The 25,942-nt window shown below is 45.4% G+C and overlaps 1 protein-coding gene across 1 annotated transcript in view; it reads right to left on the bottom strand.

Moving 5' to 3' along the window:
- Positions 1-6,302: 6,302 nt before the first annotated feature.
- The window catches only part of Akap13 (A-kinase anchoring protein 13), a 269,583-nt gene continuing 249,943 nt past the window's right edge, over positions 6,303-25,942 (bottom strand). The window contains 13 exon segments of the mRNA XM_051206584.1: positions 6,303-8,214; positions 9,313-9,409; positions 9,411-9,644; positions 10,947-11,396; positions 12,250-12,300; positions 14,638-14,682; positions 15,260-15,330; positions 16,006-16,167; positions 19,606-19,800; positions 20,875-20,957; positions 21,081-21,175; positions 21,177-21,263; positions 21,898-21,974. Of these exon segments, the coding sequence (XP_051062541.1) occupies positions 8,165-8,214; positions 9,313-9,409; positions 9,411-9,644; positions 10,947-11,396; positions 12,250-12,300; positions 14,638-14,682; positions 15,260-15,330; positions 16,006-16,167; positions 19,606-19,800; positions 20,875-20,957; positions 21,081-21,175; positions 21,177-21,263; positions 21,898-21,974 (1,697 nt within the window). The 3' untranslated portion in view covers positions 6,303-8,164.

The raw sequence follows: 25,942 nt of genomic DNA, 5'->3' as shown, positions 1-25,942 counted from the left end.
GTGTGTGTGTGTGTGTGTGTGTGTGTGGTCTTTTTGTGCAAGAAGGCAAGTTTAGTTCAACACAATTCAGTAGCCATTGTTGGTTCAAACTTCGGCAGAGTTTTATTTTAGGCTTATGTAAGCACAGCACAATTTGGTGGACATTGTTCTGGTGATGAGTAACTAAATCCTGCACACACAACAGAGCATACATAAATCTCCTCGAGGAACAAAATAAGCTAAACACGGATCACATGTGACCACGCCGGAAGTCTTTGTAAGGTCCATAAAGTTAGGTCCTATAGATTGACTGAGAAAAACAAATTCATGATGAGGGTCTGGGGAGGAGCTGGTACTGGAAAAGTCTCTAGCCACACAGCACAAAGGTCACCAGGCTGGTAAACTGGTCCACTCCCAGCCTTCTGGGCCGAAAGAGATACTGCGTTTTTCACTTGAAGGAACAACCCTGGGTGCTTAACATTCCAGCTTCCCCTAGTGCTTATCAGTGAGGGCAGAGACCTCTGCCTCCTACACCAGTTCTGATATTTCAGGCCACCATCCTTGGCTTTGCTCTGTGGTGAGGCAGAGGATGGTGGCAGGAGCATGTAGTAAGGGCTGCTTGTTAGTATTCAGGCATCTGTTCTGGCCTGTCCTCGGGGTTCTGATGGGATACATCCCCAGCTGCAGCCACTAAGAGCACTGCCTGTGCATATTCACTATGCTTGTTTAAGCGGTCCCTGCCCACCTCCCATTTTTTCTCTCCCTCCTCCTCCTCTCTCTCTGTCTCTCTCCCTCCTTCTCTCCCTCTCTCCTCTCTCCTGCTGCTCCTATCTCCAGAGGCTGGTCCCTCCGCTTCCCTTCCCCTTTTAATGATCCCTTTCCCTAATAAAAACCCCTCTGCCCGAGCCCTGTCACATGGCATCTATGGCATCTTTCTCTCACACACCACTTTTCTTAAATTACAACACTGCTCACCTCATGGCAGACAGGAAACACAGGGAAGGGATGTAGTAAAGAACCAGGGCAGGACAGCCCCAAGGACACCCCTTCCCCCAACTCTCTTCCTCCCCCCTCCTACTTTTCACAACTTCCCAGTAATGCTGGTCATGTGACTCCATGAATGGGTTAATCCATTGATTAGGGCAGAGCCCTCAGTAGCCAGTCACTTTCCAGAGGACCATCAGTAAACAAGTGTCCAGTTCCAGAGTCCAGGAGGTTATTTCCTACCAGACCCACAGTGTTCCTGGCCGTGCTTTGTCCATGACATGGAGCAGTAGGTGCCCAGTGTTCACACCACTAGGAATGCAGTAACTGGGATGGAAAGTTCCACACTGAACATGGCTGTGATTTTGCTAGGGGTTCTGGACATTTCATGAAATGGATGATGGACTCACATAGTGCTTAAACTGTCTAAAAAATGATTGGGCTTAGTGATCCTTGCACATAACCCCAGCACTTGGGAGGCTGAGGCGGAGGGGGGGGGCATTAACTTGAGTTTGAGGCCAGCCTGGGATACAAAATGAGTTTCAAACCAGTTTGAACAACTTATAGATAAGTTTTCTCAAAAATAATGGGAGTTGGGAGTAGCTTAGTGGGTCCATGTGCTTGTCCTGCAAGCCTGAAGCCCTGAGAGTTCAATCTCTGGGGCCTATGTAAAGCAGGAGGAGAGAATTCACTCCAGTTGTCCTCTGATATCCACATGCACTCCATGCCAGATGTGCGTCCCCACCCCCATACACATATCACACACACACACACACACACACACACACACACATACACACACACACACACACACACACACACACGCTATGGGTTCTACTGTTAGGATGAAAAACCATATCCAAAGCAACTTGAAGAAAGGGTTTATTTGGCTTCTACTTCCACATCATAATCCATCACTGAAGGAAGTCAGGATGGGAACTCAGTCATGGCAGGAACCTGGAGGTAGGAGCAAAACAGAGAGGCCATGGAGGATGCTTGCTCCTTATACTTTGCTCAGCCTGCTTTCTTATAGAATCCAAGACCAGCAGCTTGGGATGGGCGTGGGGAGTAGCCAGGGGGAGCCAGCAACCCATGGGGCAAGAGAGCCTGAAAAGCAGACACAGGGATATGCAGAAGGAGCCTGCATGGTCGGAAGTGAGGGCATGGGCCTCCTGAATGAATGAGCTGACTGGCGGTGGGCAGCTTACTCCTGTGGCATTTGGGGCTGGAGATGGACAGCAGCTGGAGGATGCTGTAGAGAGGCTGCAACAGGAAAAACCTAGACTTGAGCCGAGGGCCTGGGGAGAGGAAGGGAAACCCAGTCATGGTGGTGACTCAGGTGACTCGGGGGCCAGCTGCTGCCTCTTGATCTTGTGCCCTTTATTGGATGCCATATGCTTTATCAATAAAAAGTCAGGAACCAGATGATGGGGTAAGAAGCCATTGGCCAGAGAAGTGGCAGAAAAGCAACCAGGGACCTCCTCCCTCTCTGCTTCCTTGATCCAAAAAGGACCAAGAATCTTCCTAAGCTCCTCCTTACTACTTCCGGTACTACTCTACAAGTCCTCAATTCTCCAAAACCTTTACGGCTAATTTTGATCAGCTAGTCGTTAGCCCCACCCTCTGATTCAAAGTCAACGTTATTGCAGTCTCAGGTGTGTCAGAGTGAGATCAAAATACCCCACAACATACCACCCAGGGCAGCAGCTTAGGGCTGGTTTGTGCCCTGTTTCTCTGGTCCAGTCTGTAGTGTCCCATTGCTCATTCGGTGGGCTTGTGTAAAAAATGGCATACCAGCCTGGCCCTCAAATTTCTCACCATCTGCTGGGCTGGCAGCACTGGCTCAGGTGAGCACCTTCCTCGTTTGGATAGGAGGAATGTAGGCAAAGCTTGTGATCACAGCTTGAGGTGGTCCAGGCCACACTCCCTCCATTCAGGGGCTGGGCAGGGTGGGCAGTTCAGGAGGGCTTAAAGGAGACGATGGTGAGAATGGAGGTCTAGCTCTCAGCTGGGTTTCAAGAAGCTCCCTGATCCCTGCTGGGTAGATGGTTCCCAGGAAGAAGTCTCCCAGAGAAGCCCGGCTTCCAGACCACAGCTTTGTGGGCTGATTACCATATGAAAGCAGACGAGGGAGCAGTAACTTGGACACCCAGGGAGCAGGGGTGGCGGAGGATCTGGGAAAGCAGGGAGCTGGCTGGCAAAGATCCCACCCTGCTGCAGGCAGTGCCTGGCCCACACTCCTCTAATCTGGGGCACTCACCACTCCCTCCCAGGTGCCTTCCTGTCGCCACTTGCCACTCTGAGGCCTCAGGGGCATCCTTGCAGTGGCAGGAGAGTTGGGACTGAGAAGTAGATTCCAGGTCCTAGGGTTGTACCTGGGAATAGGCTCAGTTAGTTCAGACGCATCTCTCTGCCTTTCTCATCTGCACACTTTCTTCCCTGGGTATTTAGTCTTTGGACTTCCCCTCTGCGGGCTTAGGTTTCTGCCTGGCTATATGAGGCAGTCACACTGGCTTTCTAGTCAGTCTTCACTGCAGGTCCATTAGAGAATACAACAGGCTACACTTGCCACGGGCAGCCCTTTGGGATGGGGACCTTCCGGACATCGATGGCCACTTTCGCCCATCAGGTTTGTGCTGTGGTAGAGGTCTTCTGAATGATGGCTTCCTTGAGGGGTCAGCACACAGAATGGCCACCCAGGATTCTTAGGGCCCTGTGCTTTATGACTGTTTTCTGTCTCATGTTGTGCCCCCCACCCCCCAGTCTTGATTCCCAGATAAGTCTGTTTCAAGCACAGGACCAGCTACAGTGGAGGTGAGGGTCTCCATGGGAACCGCTGTTCTGCAGGCTAAGCATGTCCTGACCCACTGAGGTGGGACTGATAGCCAAACTTGCTGCCCAGTGGGGGAAGGGGCTGAACTACAATGGCAACCAAGGGCAGAAAGGGGTCATATTCCAGTGACTTGAGGGGGCGGGGCAGCTATTGCTGAGGTTACAAATGATTTTGCTAAAAAATGTGAGTGGGAGCTGTTCATGGCAGTTTTTTTGTTTTGTTTTTGTTGGTAAAAAGGTGGGCAGAGCTGGGATCCCAAGTAGCTTTGCCCATGGCCTTTGTATAACAAGTGGTACAGTTTTCTAATGTCCAGAGGAACTGAAGGGCCTCTTTGCTGATCTGGTAGCAGTCGGAAGCCAGGGCTGGGGAGAGTGAGTGAGTGCATCAGCCATAGTTCTACCTGGCAACCCTGGGGACAGGACTTGCTCGTTAGCTTTGCAGTAGCTTCTTGGGTTGAGAGGAGTGATCTGGCAGAAGTTAACAGAGATAGAGCATGTAAACTTTACTGTGTAATTTCATTTAAGTGTGGTTTGGACTTCCTCCTTGCACTGGGTGGGGAGGTGAATACTCCTTCACCACAAATATGTCACGGCAGAGATGAAGATTTCAAAGGAAATTTATTATTTTTGAAAGGTCTGAGGGGGACTTTACAAGAGTCTGAAGCCAGTAACTACAAAGGATGATAAATAAAATACAAAGCCAATACGTTGTGGCAAATTTCCAGAAAACACATTGAAAATCTTTACAGTTCAAAACTGTTGCACTTTTATACATAATTACAAATTACTATACAGCGCTTGGGTTTAACCCAACTTTTTATTTAATAGGGCTTAGTATAGAAATGTTCATACAGCACTTGGAGACGACTTAACAAGAACAGAGGTATAGGTGTACCCTGCCCACCTTCTGTAGAGCCCAGGCCTCAGGAGGAACCCTGAGACACATCCCAGCAGGAGGCAACCAAGGCAGGGCAGCTGATGCTAGAGGGTCTAAGGCAGAGGCTCGGTGCTTCCTGCGGAGGCCCTCTGGGGTCTGTGGCAGTGGCGCCTGCCTGGTTTCGAAGCAGGGCACACTTGTGGGGGGCACCCACCTTACACCTTAGTGAGATGGAGAAGTAACTTAGGACCTGTCTTGTCAATCTTTTGACAAATTAAATCACAGGAGTGCAAGAAAAGGCCTTTGCTGCCACCCCTCCCCCTTTTATGGCAGCATTAGAATATTTTGCATTTCTAAACCTGGCCAGCAGGCAACAGACTCCAAAGCTCTGGTTAACTAGGAATGTTCCGGCCACACTAGAGAAAACAATAAGCCAAACACACTGTGCCCCTGGTGTCTGTAGGGATGGATGGCCTGGGTCATTGCTTCCCCCAAAGGCACCCATGCTCAGCTGTCCAGGCATGGAAGCCCACTCTCAGGGACTGTCTTCTGGGCACACACAGGTCAGAGTCAACTCAAGCCCCATGAAATACCAAAAGGCTTGGCAAGAGAGCCCCTGGGACAGAAGGAAACATCAAAGACTTGTATGGAGAGCAACTCTGGGCAAGCTCTGTCCTATTGACCAAGGTTCTGTCCTTTCTAAGCCTGTGTACACTAACATCACCCCAAAGAGATCAACACGTGTGCTTACTGCTAATACGAAGTTACGAAGAAAACCAATGTGGGGGACTAGCAAGGGCAGTGTTAGTGGTGTAACCCTCACAAGATTCAGATCGTACCTTTAAAAATCAATCCTGTTGAGGGCTTCCCTGTAGGAGACTCTCATGGGGTTGGGGGCATGCTGGCATGCTTTTATCTCAAGCCTCTCCATCTTCTAAGAAAACAGTCAACAGGTTTGATTGTCTCAAAAATGAAGACAGCTGAGGAGAGGTCATTTAAAGTGCACATGTCACCCAGATGGGACGACAACTACTGAGATGATTTTAATTTTTGGAGAGAAGATACAACCTTCTAGAAAGTTCACTAGATTCCACAATGCTGGGGCCAATTTACACCTGTCCCCCAAAGCAGTGATTTCTTTAGCTTTGATGTAGAAACATGGGCAAAAGGACAGGACACAATCCTGGTCCCTAGAAAAGTACACTTCTCTTTGAGAATCCCACACAAGGCTGTGGGCCCAGCTATGGCAATCTTCAGGGTCCTCAGCAAGAGCACAAGCGGCAATTCCCAAAGTGCGACAGACTTCTGAGGGGGCCAGATGGTGTGGGCAGGTGAAACAGTTCTTGGCAAATGGCTCTCTTCCTGAAGGAAGCTGGACAGTTTAGGGGAACTCAGAATGGCTTTCTTTTGACATAAACTTCTCCCAACTGTTGCTGACCATTTTTTTTTTTTTTTGGGGGGGGGGAGTGTGGGTAGAAGTAAAATTGGTTTTTAAAACCAAAGCAAGCAAATCACAACACAGCCAGTTGGCAGTAAAGGACACTTGAGGGCAGGAATAGCTTCACAGGGGTGTACGGTGGCTCACTGGGTAGTCAGAGTGACCCTGGAGAACAGTTACTGGCCTCCTCTAGACAGTGGTCAGGCCCTTTCCCTCCTAGCAGATTGGCTCCTCTCTAGAAGGGTACACCTCCCTGAGGGGCATTCAGAGGCAGGGACAAACACTACCAGCCACACCCTGTGGGGGATCTGAGGCATGGCAGGCTCTGCTGTGACAGCCATCTGGACTTGGAGAAGGAAGCAGCTAACTTCTTGTTGCTAAGGTTCTTGAAGGAAGTAGGGGAAAAAAATATCAGACTTTAAAGAGCCAAATCGGCTTCATCAAAAAGAGGCAAAGTTTTAACATCTCCAAAGAAGGAAGAACACATTCCTTATGAAAAAAATGAGCAGGGGAGGGAAGGGCACAGTTCCCATCTCGACCCTTGGGACCGTCATGCACTTGGGACACACACTTTATTCTCTGTACTGAAAAGGTGGTTCAAACTGTTGGGCCAGTACTGGTTTGCTTTCAAAATAAAATAAAAACAAAACACAAACACAAAATAAATAAAACAAAATTTAGGCTAAAAAATTTAAATCAGAATTCTTTCAAGTAAACTGAAAGATAAATATCTGTATCTGCAAGTCCAGCTTGCAGCTCACCATCAAGCACCAAGACACAGGTTTGTTTTTGCACAACTGTGCTCGAAGGCCCATGCTTCTGAGGGCAAAACCAGGAACTGAAGGCCACGTGTGAAGCACAGACCTCAGCACGGCCCTCGCGGGGAGTAGCCTGAGGGACAGGTGCGTGAGCCCTGGAGGGCACATTACCAATGAACTGTCCTGCACACACAAGCTCGTGGGAGCCTCAAGCACGCTTAGATCAACACGTGGAGATGGAGGGTGAGAAGAGAGATAGGCGGCACTTGACAGCTTTAAGGGTAAGAGCACAACCAAGCAAACTGCATCTGAAAACCGTATGTGAGGAGGAGGCCGTGTGACAGGAAGTGACTGGAGAAGCCGGCCAGACACACTCCAGGGCCAGCTCCCCTGTCTGTATTGGTGAAACCACCAACCAGACTTTACTGCTGCACCTGAACCAGTAACCCTAGAGCAGGGCATGGAGAGGCCTCGGGACAGTCTAGACCACACAGGTGGCTTGAGAGCACCCACAGGGAGTCCAGTAACAACTAGAAGGTGTCATACTGGGGACAGTGGAGAAGAGTTCTGTCTATTTCCTCTGTGCCCAGAGCATTTAGATGGGCACCCGGGACAACAGTATGTTTCTTCCTGATCTGAATGTGAAGTGAGACAGACAGTTCAGCCTAGTGTATGGAGATCAAGTGGTGCAGACTACGTGCTTTCCCTACACATCAGGCCTCTCGCTGACTTCACACACTGTTGTTCTTCCTACAATAAAATGAGGAAGACATATGAAGGGGGTGGTGTGTGTACAGGGGCCGTCTCAAGGGACCCACTCTCAGGACCACAGGGTGAAACACTGTATACCTGCACACCACCAGCCAGGCATGGGCTTGCCCTTGGCCCAAGCTATCCTGATTGGAAGGAAGGCTGTGTACACAGACGAAGGCTACACTATCTGCTCTTTGATTCTGGTTGCATTTGGAAAACCTCTTTGAGCCTTGATGGAATCCTGACGTGTCTTAAGCTATCACCTACTTCTGGGGTCACTACTTTCGGTGTAATACCCTGAGTAAGGCCAGGCCCACCCAAATCCTGGGCAGTCACAGATCACGGCTCAGGTGTCCTTTCCCCACCCCGACATGCAGGTGTCGCGCTTTCTTGTCCAGCACCTGGGGTAGCTCAGGACGACTGGACGCTGAGGGGTAGCGGGCGTCCAGTGTAGGAGACTTGTGCACGAGGGGCCGCCGGAGTGCCGCAGCAGTACTGCCATCAGGTCAGGGTAGGACGGTGGCTGCCTGGCAGAGGAGACGGTCAACAGAAGATCTCTTCACCCTCTGTTGTTACTTCCGAAGCAGGACCATCTGCAACCGTGAAACCAAGAGTGAACCCATGAGCCTTTTGATGTCACCTCCTGTCCTGTCAAGTTGCTGTGTGTGACAGGTGACTGGGGTTCTGGGCGCATACTGATTAGAAAGTTATGAACTTTCACCCAGCACTGCTGTTCATGTTTGTAAACGGGCCTAGAAATGTATTATCTCATGCAGAAGCAACAGTTTAGTCTTAATGTGAAGGCAGACATAGCAAAGGATTCAGGAAAATGTGGGATACAACAGGCAGGCTCTGTGAGCACTGCTTGTGAACCTCTCAGCTCCAGTTCCTACCTTCTCCCAGGGAAATGAGTATATATGACCTGCCTTACACACCCAACCTTACTACTGTACTGGGCACTAGCACAAACCTAGCAAGATAGTGAGGGCTTGGATGACTTCATTTAGGTGAGTTCCTCAACTGGGAGGACACTTGAGAAACTAAACCTGTACTCCACATACACAGGAGGCCCAGAAAAAGGTCTTGGATGCTCATTGCACAAGCATTCTTTCTGAAACAGATTATGCGTGTTGCATGTACAACAGATTCATGCATGCATTCAGCCCATAGTGGCCAGAAGAGGGCGCCAGATCCCCTGAAATTGGAGTTAGATGTAGTGTGAGCTGCTGTGTGGGTGTGGGGAACTGAGCCTGAGCTCTCTGCAAGGGCTGTGACTCCAGCCTCAAAGCTACTGCTCCAGTCCCTGCACAGGCTTTCTTTTCATGTGTCTCTATGTGCACGGATGCCAGAGGCTTACTGTTACTTTGTTAGTTTGGAGACCGGTATCTCACTGAACCTGGAGCTCACTACTCTTGACTACTCGAGCTTGTGGGTATGTTCCAGAGATTCTCTTGCCTCTGCCTCCCATCTCTGGAGGATAGAATTCAGCTCCTCATGTTTGAAAGGCAAGCATTTTATCAACTGGGTCATATCTATAGCCCCCCAACAAGTGTTCTTAGCAGGTGGGACTGGTGGGCAAGGGCGGGCTTGGCTTTTGTACATCTGAAATGTTCCCCAACCCCCATCACTATCCTCTCTTGTAGGCTGCGGATGCCATGGCCACAGGGAGCAGTGTAGTGTGGGTAACTCACCACCAGGCTGAGAGCGGCTTCCTTTGCCCTTCCTTTTCTTCTCCTTCTTTTCCTTTGGCTTAGCTAACCCAAAAAGGCGGGTGGAAGTGGAGGTGCTGGGCGGGGGCCTGGCTCTGCCCCTCTGGAACTTTCGTCTGGCCCGTTGAACTCAGTATATGAAAAGGCCCCTTATCTTTGTGTGTCCGAGAGATGCTGTTCCTTTTAGGAGATACTGAAAGTTCTGAGTCCAATGACCCCGATTTGGTTATGGAAGGTGCAGAAGGCAAGGAGAACTCATCCGGATTGGGCAGGAAGGACGGGACTCGCATCAGCCTGCCGTGTTTATTCGAGACCTGCATGTGTTCAAAGAAGGCATTTAAAACTGGAAGCCATCTGCACCTTGGTGGCCACACTCTAAAGAACTGTAAACAGGACTTCATGTTACTGCTCCTTCCCAAGTACTATCTATGAGCATGTTAAAACCATCACGTCCAAGTCTCATCTTTGATGAGGCAACTTAGAAAAGAACTCCCATGCCCTGAAGAAACAGGCTTGCTGCTCATCTGAAGACTGACTTACACTTGAGCGCAGACATCACTTCGGGGCAGTGTTTATGAACCTGGCCAGGCTAGAGTGTTAACAGAAGAGCATCATCCCATCTGTGTTTTCTGTAGCCTGGGAACCGACCCTCCCTTGTCAAAATTCTGCTGGTTTTATTGAGATGTGAGTAGATCTACCCTTCTGCTAGAGAAAGCAACAGAAAGAACCACTGGCTGCTCCCTGCTGTGTATTTGAGAAGCTCTTCTGAAAAAGCAGTACTGCCGGACTCTGGAGACATCGCTTCAGTTTCCTTTCATGGTCCAAGGTCATTTAAATGTCAATATGACAACAGTTTTAAAAGACAGGGAGATGTATACACTGCCAAACTATCTCTCTGTCTCCAGTGTCCATGTTCTAAGGCAATTACAGATGATCTCACCACAGTAACATCACACTCAGCATGTTGAATGACAGAAAGCCTTCCTACACCAGCTACTGAGAAACAAGAGCAGGGAAGACGATCAAGCCAAACGAGGCATTATGCTGAGTGGGGCTGTCTGAACATCCCTGCCCAGACATCACCTGCGCACAGGAGATGACTACCTTCTATCACTTGCTGGGCTTCCCCCTCTGTCTCTGACCCCCTGATCCTCTCAACAGGTTCTTTATCTTGTAGCAGAGCTAACTGCTACTGTCTCATGACCACAGGCAGGCCCGTAGGTCCTATGGGCTCCTTTACCTTTGGTAAGCTTGCTATTTGTGGGGACACACGCGTGGTTTACCATGTGCTACGGGGCAAGGGCTAACAGCTACTCTTGCAGACATGCTGAAGCTACTCTGGTCCAGGCTGGTGGTTGAGGAAAGTGCTTGCTAGTTTGAAGGACCCACTGACTTCTCTGTGCTACAGTCTCAGTATCTCTGCCCCCTCTTCAGTCTCATTGAGTGAGGCCCACTTCCTCCCCTTGTTCAGGGTAAAGCAAAGCTGCCGTACAACACGAATGTCTCCTCTGTTCACTTCCACGTGGCTCCTACCATCACTCTCAGTCACTGCCTGGTCGTCACAGTCCGATGCCCCTTCCTTCCTATCTACAGGCCTGGCACAGGCTCTTAGGTACCTGGCAGAAGTCCTGGTCCATCTGCCTCTGGCTGAGCCGCTCTGTGTCCCGCTTCAGTTGCTCCTGTTCTCTTTCCAGCTGCTTCTGGGCAGCCCGTAGTCTCTCCAAATCACACTGGTAAGTGCCCTTCTTCTGCTGGAGCTCTTCACGGTCCCTCTCCAAGTCCTGCTGTCTACGGCGGACTGCCTCCTCCCTCTCGGCCAGCTTGGCCTCTCGCTCTCTTAGCTCCTGGTCCCGGGCCTCCCACTCTCGCTCACGCCTGCGCTTTTCCTCCAGGTGCTGTGCCTGCTGCTTCTGAAGGTTGGCCAGGTCCTGGCGCTGCTTCTCCAGGCTCCGCTGCTTCTCCTGCTCAATCAGAGAGCTGGGGCGGGACGCACTCCTTGTGAGTACCTTCTCGGTCAGCACCAGCTTCTGGTCCTCAATGTAGCTATCTTGTTGTAGCACGACACCCTGTCATGGCATAGAGAACAATTGTACAACTCAGGCCCAGGAGAAAAGCCACAGGCAGGGATCCTTCCCTGACCCCACACTAGGGTACTGGGACAGAATGAAGTCCCTCTCATGTTTTAAGTTTGGTCTTATAACAACATGCTTCATGGCAACTTTGGGCAGTTTGCAAACAGTGTCAAAGATGTGGGAACTCAACTTTGTCAAGCCTGGTTATCTATTTTCTCTTTAAGATAAAAAAAATAATTCCAATTTATTCAGTGTGTCCATGCATGCATGCACCAAAGAGAGCATGTGAAGGTCAGAGGACAACCTGTGGGAGTCAGTTCCGTCCTACTATGTAGGTCTTGAGGATTGAACTCAGGTTTGCTTGTTGAGCCATCTCACAGGCCATGGTCATACATTTTCTGGAATTCTTGGTGGTACTTTGGGGTGGGATGAGTGTGTGTGCTATGCAGGAGGGAGAAGGTAGGAAGGAGACAGGTAAACTCTTCAAGAAAGAAAGGGATGAAAAAGAGGGTGGTCCCTGGGAAGTACCAAAGAATATGAGAGTGATACCCTTACAAATACCAGAGAGACATAAGGAAAAGTTTCCTGAGGGTAGACAGCCTCTGGAGAAGGTCCCATACTATCAAGCAGGTCCTAGAGTTAACCAGCTCTTCAAGCTGCTCTTGGAAGGACCACATGCTGTAATGTCTTCTTCATTTTCTTAACCAGAAGCTATTCTTAACCAGAAGCTAATCTTTGGCTTATTTACCAACAAGTAACTTATACATCCCAAAGATTGAGGTCAACAAAATCTTTGTGCTATGTTTTCTAAGCAAGTTAAGAACACATGTAAAGGTGATGTGTGTACCTGCAGCATGCTAAGGAGTTCGTGGAGGTGAACGATGCTCTGGACAACCTGCTGGCAAAGGGATAAACATTCATTTCAGTTTTGCTGACTCTCAGGAACATCACATGGATACAGTATCTTCAGAGCACAACAAGACATTGCATTTTAATGAAATCTTTTAAAATGGAAAGAACCCAAGAGAGTAACTGAGTGCAAGCAGCCAAGAGTAAAGATATATGGCTGTGCATGCATGTGCAAACATCTATTAAAAGGTATACACAGAGCTTCCACTTTAAAACTGGTTAACATAAAGTTAGTGTACACCTCAAAGTTAAAAAAAAAAAAAGGATGCCCTGAAAATTTACATTAAGTTCATGAATAATCAAGGGCAAAGGAAAAATATTTAATTAACTTTTCTAAGAGAAATGTCTTCATTTCTTGAAAACTTGAAGTTAGAAACCTTGGTTCACATACACACTGGAGAAAAATACAATACAACCCATATAAATTACAAGTATAAGGGCTATAGAGATGGCTCAGTGGGTAGGAGTACTGGGTTTGATTCTGAACACCCACATGGCAGCTCACAACTGTGTAACTCCAGTCTCTGGGGATACACTGACCTCTTCTGGCCTCTGCAGGCACTGCAAGTACTCACAGACAAGGGGATAAAGTATCCACACACATAAAATAAAAAAGAAGAAAAAAGATCATAAAAGAATTAGAAGAAAATACAAGAGGAAATAAGGGAATATTCTACTTCAGAAGTACAAATTAGCTAACAATATAAAACATTTAAAAGCATCTAGGGACTAGAGGTACAGCTTAATAATTGAGCTCCACAGAGCACATCTATACACATGCACAAATCAAGAAATGCTGTTTGAAATATCAAGGCAACAACATCAACTTAAAGATGGTACTGTTCGATGCTGGTGAAAGTGAAATGAGGATGGACATACCCAGCTGGACACTAGCTCCTTCCATAGTAATATGGTGAGGAAAATCAAAGAGCCATGCAGTAAGTGTAACATGAAAAAAAGTAGAAGAGGGATTAGCCACCAGAAAGATCCAACTCTAGGACTTGACAGAAGCGGTGAACATGCACATGTTCAGCAGCAGGCATTGTGCTCCTGTGTCTTGAGAAGATGCCTCTGATGCACTGAGAGACCTCTGGAAGGTCACACACATGACCATGCAATGGATGAGAAAAGGGCAGACACAGACACTTAACAGTTACTACTCTACAGTGATGGGTCATGCTTAAATTCAGATGATTTATATTGCTAGTCTTTACATTTCTCTTTTTATAATACTTGAACCAAGCTTAGTCCTTTCTTAGTGCTCACACCGAGTCTTAACCGAAGGCGCAGACGCCTGCCAACTGCAGCTGTGTAGTCCCAGGGTGAAAGCCAGGCACATTATTTCCCATCAGACTTTCTCACTGAATGCAGGGGGACTTTGCCAAATGGCAATAATCAGCTGACAGCTCATTTCAAGAGACAGATACAGAGATCATCAGCCTACAGGACGCAGGCCCTGGCTGCATCAGGGAGAGTCCCTTAGCAAACTCCTTTGCCAACAAACATAAAACAACATCCTCTGGATTTTTTTGAGGGGGAATGCAGAGGAGGAAGTAGTTTTAAATTTCAAAACAAAACTCCCAGGGGTTTAAGATAATGAATACAACAAGGAAGAATGAAATCCAAGAAACAGCCCTGAGAAACACCTAAAAAGGCATGGATTCAAGTGTATAGGACACACAAAAGCAAGACTCAGCAAGAGCACTTGTCTAGGAGACAGCAGTGACCCTGAAACTGATTCCAACAGGCCTCAGGGGTGGGGCCCAGTGACAGCAGCACTCCAGGGAGGGAAGGAGTAACAGACAGACAGCCTATCCCCAGGGTCTGGTTTCCCATTGGAAGGCTATCAGGCTCCCTAGCAGGAAAAGAGATGGGTTCAAAGAGGCAAACTCAGTATGCTTAAGAGGTTATTAGGGAGAATTTGTCACAGTTTAACTCCCATACTCTAGACTTGTGGCCACTGGGATCCTTTACATTCCAGGAAAAGCTGCTGCAAATTCTGTGGGCCCAGAATGAAGGCATCAATAGGTGCTCCCTGGCAAAGCTATATAGCTGTGGTGGCGCACACCTTTAGTCCCAGCACTCGGGAAGCAGAGGCAGATGGATCTCTGTGAGTTTGTAGCCAGCCTGGCCTACACGCAGAAAAACAAATGAGACAGTGGAGGGGGGGGGGGTGGTGGAGGGGTGAGAGTGAGGAGATTAAGCCAAGGAAATGCACAGCTATATTCTTTAGTTATAGAACATTGAAGCCACAAGATACTTGTCATAGCAAAGCAAGAACATTTGTAACCCAATAAATATCCTATATAGTTCATAGAATCCTTACCTCACTGTTTCTTTTAAGCATAAATACCAGGTTAGCATTTCCACCCTATAAAATAACAACAAAATCACATTAAAAAAAAACCAAAAATCTTGAAATGCTATCTTGGTGGAATTTTCCTTTGAAACATATGTAAGGTACTTCCCTATCACCTTTGAAGTCTATTTTGTTAAATATTAAAATGGATATGCCACCTTGTTTCTTAAAAAAAAAAAAAAATCTTGATGTAGAAACTATATTCAATAAGTTACCCTGTACTTCTGGCTTTCCTTTCTTTTTACCATAGCATCTCCCTGGAAGGTGTGAGGAGAAGAAGTTGAAATAAATTTTACTAAAATAAACCCCGCGGAGCAGGATCAGGAGCACCAAGGAGACTGTTAAATGACACTGGAGAGCACAGCAGAACTGGATTTGTAATGAGGACTCTCAGCCCAGACACCAACAATACGGGCCGCTTGACTGTGTGCTTTGCTCTCAGGATGAGCTTCCCCAAGAAATGAAATTTCATGACTAGTGGCAAACTGATTGCTGAGCCAGATCACAGAAAGATACTTCAAAAGGGTAATGAAGTCCAAGTAGGTGCCAAGTGGTGTACAGATATGAGTGTTTTTCTAGAAAATCCTACCTTTTTCAGACCACTATCCGATTCTGTTCTCCTAAGATCTTGGCCGTCATCACCCTCTTCTTTCTCACCTCCTAAATAAAACACAGACAGATGAAAACAATATAGGTAGTTTAGGGGTATTAATAGTTCTGAATCCTATTAATGTCCAAAATAAAAATAGGCCAGGAAGCCACTCAGTGGCACTTGGCCACTTGACACAGCTTCCCTAATGGAGAAGCAAGAAAATGAAACCCAAACAGAACAAAACAAAACCCAAACACAGCTTAGCATCCCCTTGTTTGATGCTTGGGACCAGAAGAGTTTGAGCTTCAGATTTTCAGATACATGTAGTAATAAGATGCTTGGAAGATGGGATTCTTGTACAGACACAGAATCACTGAATATCTCCCAGGCACTTTTGCCCACACCTGGAGGTGATGGTATACAATGTTTTGGGCATGCATGCTTGTGTTCTCAGTGCAACTTTTCAAGTGTGGAGTTTGCAGTGTGACATGTCAGGAAGTTTTGAACTATGCAGCAGTTTGGATATCAGCTTTTCACATTAGAGATGCTCAAAGGCCTCTGGCTATATTAGCTCAGCTAAATAACAGAAAAAAAAGCTTATTTTTCCCAATGAACACAATTCTCACGGGAATTCTTGAGTGCTTGAAACTCTCATGAAGACATTTATTGATGAAGGGACAGAGGAGGCAGAGCTACCAGAATCCAGGTCACTGTGAGATGCAAAGGAATAATGGATGGATCACCTTTGGAAGCATTCATCTGATGACAGTCAAATCCTCCAAAGGTCTCTGCTCTCCGGGGCAAGGAAATGGGACCAGCCATGACTTCCTGCTCAACAGGGCTGCTGATGGGCTGTCCAAGTGTGCCACCAAGGGTTCCACTCACCAAACCCTGGAGGATTTCCACTGGGAAAAAAAAAAGCAAACAAAACACTCAGGTGATTATCTTTCATTAAGAGGAAAAAAATGTCATGGCCCAAAGAATAGGCAAAATTTCATGTTTAGAGGGTCTTCTTGGGTCACCACAAATTTTACCCTTCCTTCCATAGGCCTGAAAAATCTGTAAGGGAACAGAAGGCAGAGTAATCAACTGGGAGGAGTATGGTTTCTAGAAAGGCAACAGAAAGGTCCAGTTTGAGAATGGGAATTAAATCTATTAGGAGCAGGTGGGTGCCAGGGGCCAGAGCAGCCTAAGCATCTAGATCTTCCAATCTAACATTAACTGTTAACTGGAGGTCTTCCCTAGGGCAGGGCCTGTGGGGAAAGACACTGAAGGAGAGGAAGGAATGGGAGAGGAACTGGGGCGAGTGAGAAAGAAGGTCCAAATAGAATCAGAGGCAGAAACAAAATCTCTTAACAACCACCAAGTTTTTAATAAGGCAAAACAAACAAAACAAAACCAACCAAACAAAAAAACCCCAGAAAAATATAATTAAACATTTTTTCCTTTTTTTTTTAAGAAAGGGTCTTACTATGTAGACCAGGCAGACATTGAACTCATAGAGTTCTGCCTCTGTCTCCTAAATGCTTGGGATTAAAGGAGTCTGCCACAAAACCAAGCAAGAAACATTATTTCAAAGTAAAAATTTCATGGAAAAAAAAATGAGCAAGTAAAAAAAAAAAAATACATAAGTCAATCCCATACAAAGAAAAGAGACAGAAAACAAGAATGTAAGTTCGTATGGGTAATTAGCACACAACAGAAAGATGTTCCCATTAAACAAGCGAGATAAACACACTGAGAAAATGGTGTGGAAACACAAAAGAACTTCAGTCATCTGTAGAAAAAACAAAGTAGACTCAAGCGACCAGGCTGCACTGCACAATGCAGGTTGAGGCCAGCATGGTCTCCACAACAAGGCCTTAGCTGAAAAACCTAGAAAAGTAGAACAAGTGAAACTCTGAACAGGCAGGAAAAATAATCACAGAGAGTAAAGAGGGACTTACATATAAGAGCAATGTGACCCAAAGAAGATGCTTGGGCAAAGGATTATTAAAAGCGACAAATGTTTGACACTAGGTAAGATATGGCTGGAAGAAGAAAACCAAAGTCAGAGAACAGAGGAAATACAAATGGTTGCAACTCAAGGATATTTTTCTGAAATCGAAAATATTTTTAACCACGTTATTAAACAGACGGTGAGTCATGCAACCACCAACCATATTGCATGCCCTGTAAAAATATTTAGACGTAAAAAACATCCTTTTGATACCTAGGCAAAGAACATGTGACTTATATGGAGAAATCAAATTGTTACTACTCTCTAAGAATGATGGAAAATGAGAACAATTAACATATTCAGATAAGAAAATGTGAGCCAAAGGTTTCATGTCTAGAAGGTATTTTCAAGTAGAAAGTGCATGAATTGATAAAGATGTCAGAAATACGATTCTGATGGGCTTGAGGACACTGGCTAAGGATGGGTTCTCCAAGCATGGGCTTAGCCAATACTACAGGTCAATCTAGGAGCAGAGTGCATGTGAGTGGTTACAGACTAGAAGTGTAGACACAGTCAGCTGCTTATGAAGGAATGGAGGATGGAGACAGCCTTGTATGTGAAACTGTACTGGTACGAATAACAGTATTATTATACAAGTACTAGTTTTAAAGCAGGATTAAGATATTAATATAGGATGTGGTTTAATGTATTTTTAACTAAAAACATTATTCTCTGTGTGTGTGTTGTGTGTGTGGTGGCCCATGCCTGTGGGAGACGGAAGGCAGAGTGTGGAGGCCGGAGTATAACTTGCAGGAGTTGATTCTTTATTTTCATTATGTAGGTTCTAGGAATCAAACTCAGATAATCAGGCTTTGCATCAGATGCCTTTACCTAAATTACTGACCCACTAGAAGATATTCTAATTCCACAATATATCCTTGAGAAGGAATACCCATATGTGGAAAGGACACAGACATGTGTAAGTGATTCGGTTATAAAAAAGGCAACCTGTAATTCACAATTTGATTAGTTACACCGGAGGGAATTTATTGAAGCCCCTCTCTAGCTCTGCCACTGAAAAGAACAACATAGTGATGACTAAAAATCTCACAGCAAAGATTACCTAACTAATGACCTTAAAATACTTCTCCACTAAAGGAGACCAGAGTTCTGAAAGGAATGAAGGTATCAGCAAACAACCAAGAACAGCTTAACTCCAGCAAGCAAACTCTGTACTGTGCGACAGGAACACTAAGGTCAAGTGGGCAACACTGGGCTTTACATGAAGTTGAGAACTGTTCATCATTCTAGAACTGGGTTAGTACCCAGCTCATTTTGGTGCTGGGTACTGAACAAAAGGCCCCTCATGCCTGCAGAGCTCTACCCCTGAGCTACGACTGCAGCCTCATAACAATGTGTACAAAACAGTACAAGTCCTACCAGAGGATTCACACAGACCAGTTGTTTTGAAAATGGGCACATAAAGGAAAAAGCCCTTCCCCTCCAGGATTCATCCTTTTATCACAGAAAAAGAATTAACGCAGGCCTGATGCTTCCCGATGAAAGCATTCAACACCACAGGTATACATCTTATGAATCCATCAAGTCTGACAAATTTAGCTTCTGAAGCCAGATGTGATCAGCAGACCCACAGACAGAGTGCCATATGGAAAAGTCCAACCAGTGGTTCATAAGGCTCAGATGAACTGCACAACAGGAATGGGGAGAAAGTGTCTCTGTAAGATTGGGCAGTGAGCAAGCCTATAAGCAGCAGCCCTCCATGGCCTCTGCATTATTAGCTCCTGCTCTGTGTGAGTCCCTGTCTTGATTTCCTTCAATAACGGACTACAATATGGACATGTAAGACAAATAAACCCTCTCCTTTCCAATTTGCTTTTGGTTATGGTGTTTCATCACAGCAAACAGTAACCCTCACTAAGATAGCAGGTAAATGCATTCACGGAGCCATGTCTTGAGTTTGATCGTTGGGACCTTCATGGCAGTCCCAGACTCCCCTAGTTGCTCTCTTAACTTCATATACAAATCATGGGATGTGTATGCCCATATACATGCATATATACAGTAAATGTATATACCAATGTAACTTTAAATATTAAAAAGAAGGGAAAGCATTTAAGTGATTATTGATACAGATTAGGGCAGTTAGGAGGAAGTTAGGTGTGATGGGGACATGCAAAGGCTTTCATGGTGTCTACCACATTGATTTCTTAGCTTGGGTAGTGACTGTTAGGGATGTTTATCTGACAATTTAACTATAGTAATATTGGGAAATTTTTTATACTGGTGTTTTGTTTTACAGTAACAGCAGGCACTGGTATGGGACATAGGTGTGTAACTCTCTCTGGGACAGGATATGGAGGGGCCGATGCTGTGTGTAAATTACCTTCACTTATTGCACTTTTCATCAATGGTCCTCCTTTGAGAGCCTCCTCTGTGTTGGATCGGAAGAGGACTCTTGGGCTGTGGGTTGGCGAGCCATCCTCTGGCAAGGGAGTGCTGCACTCAGTCATGTCCCGGAAAATCATCTCCTTCTCTTCCAGCAAGAGGAGGATCTGCTGGTCCTTCTGTTGAAGTTGTTCTGCAGGGCAAACAGAGAAACCATGTGACTTGTCGGGAGCTGGGGATCACAAGATGACTGAGAGATGAGCACCACCTAGTGGTGGCTATTGAAAGACCCAAGGGAGGAAATGGCTCCCATGCTCCTGCAGTCTCAAACTGCCCTGGGTTCTTTCTGCAAACATTAGCATTTTGGACACAACTCTATCCCATCACTACATTCAGTTGACTAGTTTTTGTCTGTTTCTTTAATAAATGTATAAAGTGCATTACCCTAATTTCTTTCCTACCCTTAGTATTCAATTCCAAGTAGTTTTCCTACATTCATGACGTTTTTTATTTTTATTTTTTTGAGATGCAAATAGTTTCACCAGGTTCATCTGCATGAACATGGGCTTCGAACTATTCATTGGAGCTGAATGAGCTTCCTCAATGAGGACTTAAGACCTTACTGCCCTTCCTCCCAAATCCAGCAGGGAGCAGCCATAGCTGCCGGTCTTGACCCTAGGCACAGTGCCACGCCCTGAAGACAGCATTCAGGGTCTTTCTCCCTCTCCTGAAGCTCTTGCCTTCTTCCTACTTCTTCCACCATGTTCCCAGAGCCTCACAGGGAGTGCTATAAATGTCACTGACTTATTAACTTAGACACCACTATGGAATATGGCAAATTCTCTATGACAAGCTATAAACAAAGTCATCACTGTCTAAGAACAAACATCAAGATCAGAGAATCCATATTCCCTAGTGCTATGCTATTTATTTAATATTTATATTTACTTATACTGTTTATTTTTATTAGTATAGGGATTGCATGTATGTATGTATCACAAACATGCCCAGTGCCTACAGAGGCCAGAAAAAGGCACCATATCTCCTGAAACTGGAGTTATAGACCGGTTCCTGAATTGAACCCGGATCCTCTGGAAGAGCAGTCAGTGCTTTTAAATGCTGAGCTATCTGTCCAGCCCCCTCTAGACTTATTGCCATTCTCTTTTTGGAAGGTATCTGTTTTTGTAGTTGAGCTGACTGAGACAGCTCAGGGTTCATGAAAAGACTGGCTAGCTGCAGATGATAAAGACCATTTCCAACATTTTACCTTTTAACTCCCGGGCTTTCATATCCAACAATTTCTTTTCTTCTTCATTCTCACTAGGAATCCCTTCATCTTCATCTCTGTTCCTAACATAACCAAAATAAAACAAGATGAAACAAACAAACAAAATGCCTAAGATGTCAGTTATGTGGTCACTGCCCTGTGTACGTCACACAGAGGTACTAGGCAGACCCTGGTGTCTCACTTACAGGGAGTTGATTGTATCCTGTATGATATGAATCCAGCTATTCCGCTCCTCTCTGGAGCTGGCATGGACCTCCACCATCTCTGGATCCTTCACCCCCCATACTGATGAGGAACAGACCTTTTTCTTCATGTGCCACTTCTCTTACAATCAGCTTCTTTAAGGAGATCACAGTTGACTTATGGTCCTGGACAGAGGAGAGAGGCAAACAAAAGCATAAGACATGCATGCAGCACACTCACTCTTGAAAGACAACTCTAACTTAAGGTAAGCTCAGATAGTTTTAAATGCATTATTAAAACCAAAATAAAGTCAATTTAACCCTTTTCCAAAACAAACAAACAAACAAACAAGCAAACAAACATACACAAAACCCCCACAGCTTTCAGGTAAGCATTTCATCATTTTACTCAAATTTAAACAAGAGATTTCCACACTGGAGATTAATGGATCATGGCAAAAAAAAAAAAAAAAAAAAAAAAAAAAAAAATCCTATCTATGTTTTCTGCATGATGAAACTCCAGAGGTGGGTTTCTATTGTGATCAAAGCATCAATCAAGTGTTGAGGGCATTCAGGGGGGAGTATGAAGGAACATAAAAATAATTTTGCATTGGGAAGGAGTAACAACAATAACAACACAAACACCACAAGGGTATGTAGGAATTTGTTCCAAGGACTCTTTTGTGAGTCACATGGTTTTCAGTGGGCAGCTACAGCTATATGATAGCTATATTAATGCTAGCTGGTTAAGCTTTATACCCAGTCTAGTGGGTATGAATATGACTTATTTCAAACAGATCAGAGTAACAGTTCAGCTTACCAAGGATGCAAATACATATTTCTGGTCTTTTTCTTGAAGGAAAACTAGAATGTCAGTGAGGAGAACTGCTTGAACCTCTGCAAAGTAGAAATGGGAAAGAGGAGAGAAGCTGTTTATAAAATTGGTTCAGCAATGCGTATCAACTTTGTCTGAGATCACACCCATCCCCTGCAACCGTTTTGTAATCTGCAAGATTCAGAGCTGGTCAATGGATTTTTAGATGTCTTTCATTCTGTCTTTAAAGTGTTTGTACTTATTTTGTTGTCTTTAGTAAACTATGCTATCGAGCATGTTACAAATCTTCAGATATTGTTTTCAGCAACAATAACAATAGTATTAAATATACTGAAACCCCAGATTTGTCACTTACATCCCAGATCCAAAATGGACAAATATATAAATTACTTTATGATGTTGGCACATAGAGAAATGAGTAATTTACACCCTGTAAATAAATGTGTCACTTTTAGCTTCACCTTCCTAGGATGTTTTGAGGGATATAACTTGACCCACTGGAATGAGGATTCAAACACACAATGTTACTGGCAAAGCAAATAGTTGCTTTTTATCCTATAGGTATTTTAGGCACATTGCCATAAGTCTTGCCTCAGAAAAGGTTAAGTGATCAGTCCTGAAAAGATATATCCTGTACTGCAGAGTGAGTGAGTGAGTGTGTGTGTGTGTGTGCGCGCGTTATGTGCTTGCATGCATGTGCTCAAGATTGTGTATGACCTCTTTTGTCTTCCAGAGTTGATTTTGGGTATTTTCCTCTACTACTCTCCCAACCTTATTTTTTTTCTTTACCTATTTTTTTTCAAGATGTATTTATTTATTATGTATACAGTGTTTGTCTTCGTGTATGCCTGCAGGCCAGAAGAGGGCACCAGATCTCATTATAGATGGCCATGAGTCACCATGTGGCACTGGGAATTGAACCCAGGACAGCTGGTGCTCTTAACCCTCTGAGCCACCACTCCAGACTCTCTTCACCTTGCTTTTTAAAACAGGGGTTCTTTTATTGAACCTGGCTGGGGGCTTGCCATTTTTGGCTGGACTGGTTGGTCAGTGAGCTTTGGGGATCCTCCTGTCTTTATTTGCTGTCCCTCTCACCCAGGTTACAGTGTGCGTCACTGTATCTGGCTTTTGTGTTGGTTCTGGAGATCTCAATTCAGGCCTTCATACACACATACAGAAAGTCACCGAAAAGCTGACTATCCCACTAAGCCATTACTATGTATGATAAAGTTTTAAGTATAAAACACTTTCAAGAATGAAGGTGAACTTCAACCAATGTTAAGATAGGAAGCAACTTCTGCCAACATATTCCATGAAATATTCTTCAGCGTGTCCGCCCCCCCACCCTCCCACCCCCATTGGAGACCAAACCCTGGGTTCTCTGCACGCTAGGTAAGACTCCCCCTGAGCTGCACTCACAGTCCACAGTGTTTGTAGTCTTTCCTAATTTCTTATTATATTAATGGGAAATAGCAGCCAGAAAGTGCCCAGAAGGGACATATAGCAGACACCTTCTCCATACCCCACATGAACACTGCATAAAATAGGGTGTGGTAGTACACACCTGTAATCCCAGTGCTTGGGGAGTTCAAGGTGATCCTCAGCTGAGTTTGTGACTACCCTGGGTTACCTGTGATTCTCTTACCTTTTAGCCACCCAAAACAGGACAGAGACATTTTAAAGCAAAAGATTAAGACAAAACCCCACCCTACCCCACCCCATTCTAGATAGCTTTAACTGTCAACCTGATATAGCCTAGGGTCTTTTAAGAAGAAAGCCTCCAGTGAAGAACTGGCTAGATCAAAGAGGCCCAAGGCCATGTCTGTGGGGAAATGTTTTGATTATTAATTGCTGTAGGAGGCTTCAGCCCACTGTGGGTGATACCATTTTCTGGTGTCCCTGGGCTACGTAACAAAGCTAGCTAAGCATCTAGTGTTAATTTGTTCCTCTCCTGATATACTTCAATGATGGACTGTGACCTGGAAGTGTAAGCCCAGTACACTCCTCTCTCCCCACTGTTGCTTTTAGTCAATGTTTTTAATCACAGTAACTAGGACATTTGCACAGACATACTCTAGCTTCATAGGCAGAAGTGAATTCTGCTTTTATAGTTGGTAGTCAGTCCTCTTCCACACCACCAAAACAAAACCGTGCATGGAACAAGAGAGTGAAATGGGGGGCATAAGTTAGATAAATTTAATTGTTTGTAACATACAACATGAAAGCTGAAGAAGGACTATCTGGGGCAAGATGGGGACCAGTAGGGGATAGAGGCAGTGTAAACAACCGTGTGTGTATTAAGATATCATAATGAGGCCAGGTAGTGGTGGCACACGCCAAGTACTGGGGTACTTGAGAGAAAGAGGCAGACAGAACTCTGTGAGTTCAAGGCCAAGTCTGGAAGTCTGGTCTACAAGAGTGAGTTCCAGGACAGGGTCCACAGCTACAGAGAAACCCTGTCGTAGAAAACCAAATTAAAAGGAAAAAAAAAAATCATACCTATTGTTTCTTATGCGAAGGAAATTAATTTAAGAACTATGTAGGGCAAAACAATCCATGTTTTGTCTGGATTATCATGGTGAAGCTGAGTACAAACTGCAGAATATAAAATATGACACACAAACAAAGCCAACAGGCTGGTGTCTATTTCAGTGGTACGGTGCCTAAGATTCCAGCAGATCTAGGTTCTACCACCATCGTCATCACCGAAATGGAACAAAACAAACAATTCAATATCTTTAATTGGATCCAGGAACTTAAAAAAAAAAAAAAATCACCTCATGATCTGACTGGTCCTCTAGGCATACAAAGGGTCATGTTTGCTCTACATGCTCTACAATACACATCTCCCAGCCAGCTGGTCAGAACCACCAGGCCGATGCTTACACCGGGAAAGCTTACATGCTTTCCCTCTGGAAAACAGAGCCGATGGCTCCTTGGGGAACTGGGTTCATCTATGCAGTCTGCCCTGCCTTCTTCAACCTCTGCTACAACTAAATGCAGCAAACAGAAGCAAGGGAGGTCTAAATTTTCAGACTAGACAACAGTAATTTTCCATGCACTATTATTAGTTTTGACAAGTTACTTTTTTAAAGTTTACTTTAAAGTAGTTCAGGTGTCTTCCAACAACAAGTCCAAAAGCATAAGTTTCAACTTTGCTGGATCCTGAGGTTCATATGATCAGTGTTATGGATCAGAGAAAAAAACAATTCCACCCCTTCCAAGGGTGTTCAATACAGTACCGGCTGTTCTTGGCCGGGGTTCACGGCGGTGTGAAAATGACTAAATACCAACCCATTCTCCCCACTGCAGGCATTTCAAGCCAGAAACCTATTGTTCTGCTATTGGTTTGACCACAACTTTATCCCAACAGCTGGAACCTATTCGTTTTTATTTTGGGAATAAACTGCCATGTAAAGGAAAAGAATAAAGTATTGGTTCCAGGCAACAGCAGTTCTAGCAAATCTAAGCCCTCTTGAGAAGGACAGGTATTTCTGAACTGCCAGCCTGTTTGAAAGATGGGCTCTTTGAAGTGGTGTCTGGGCTAGGGCTCTCAGACCACCACAGAACTTTGAGGGTTGGAAGACAGGAGCACCTTAAGTTATCAGAGGATATCCTAAACACCAGAGGCCAGGGACACTCTAAAAAATTACCCCACACTTCCTTTTCATGTCTTCCATCACTGGGGAGGTGTTGGTGTTTTCCGAAATAGCCTAACATTTCCAACACCTCTGTCACTTACGATGTACTCTATACTACCTCCAGTTGTGTTGAAAACAAAAACAAAAACAAAAAACCCCACTGAAACCACAGAACACCTAATTCATCCCCTTTCCATATGAAATCCTTTCATTGTTAGTCGCATGGAGCACAACTCCTCACGGTCACAGTGTGGCAGGCGCCTCTGGCAGCTGGACCCAGCAGGGTCTCATTTTCTCTTCTGCTGTCACTCTCCCAAGTCTGTCTGGGAGTCCTGAAGATGTAACTTTCCCTGGTTCCAGGCCCTCCCAATGCCACGCTTTCCCACCTC

This window comes from Phodopus roborovskii, unplaced genomic scaffold (assembly GCF_943737965.1).
Source record: "Phodopus roborovskii unplaced genomic scaffold, PHOROB, whole genome shotgun sequence".
In the NCBI taxonomy this organism is placed as follows: domain Eukaryota; kingdom Metazoa; phylum Chordata; class Mammalia; order Rodentia; family Cricetidae; genus Phodopus; species Phodopus roborovskii.
This window is presented reverse-complemented; position numbering and strand designations above follow the sequence as displayed.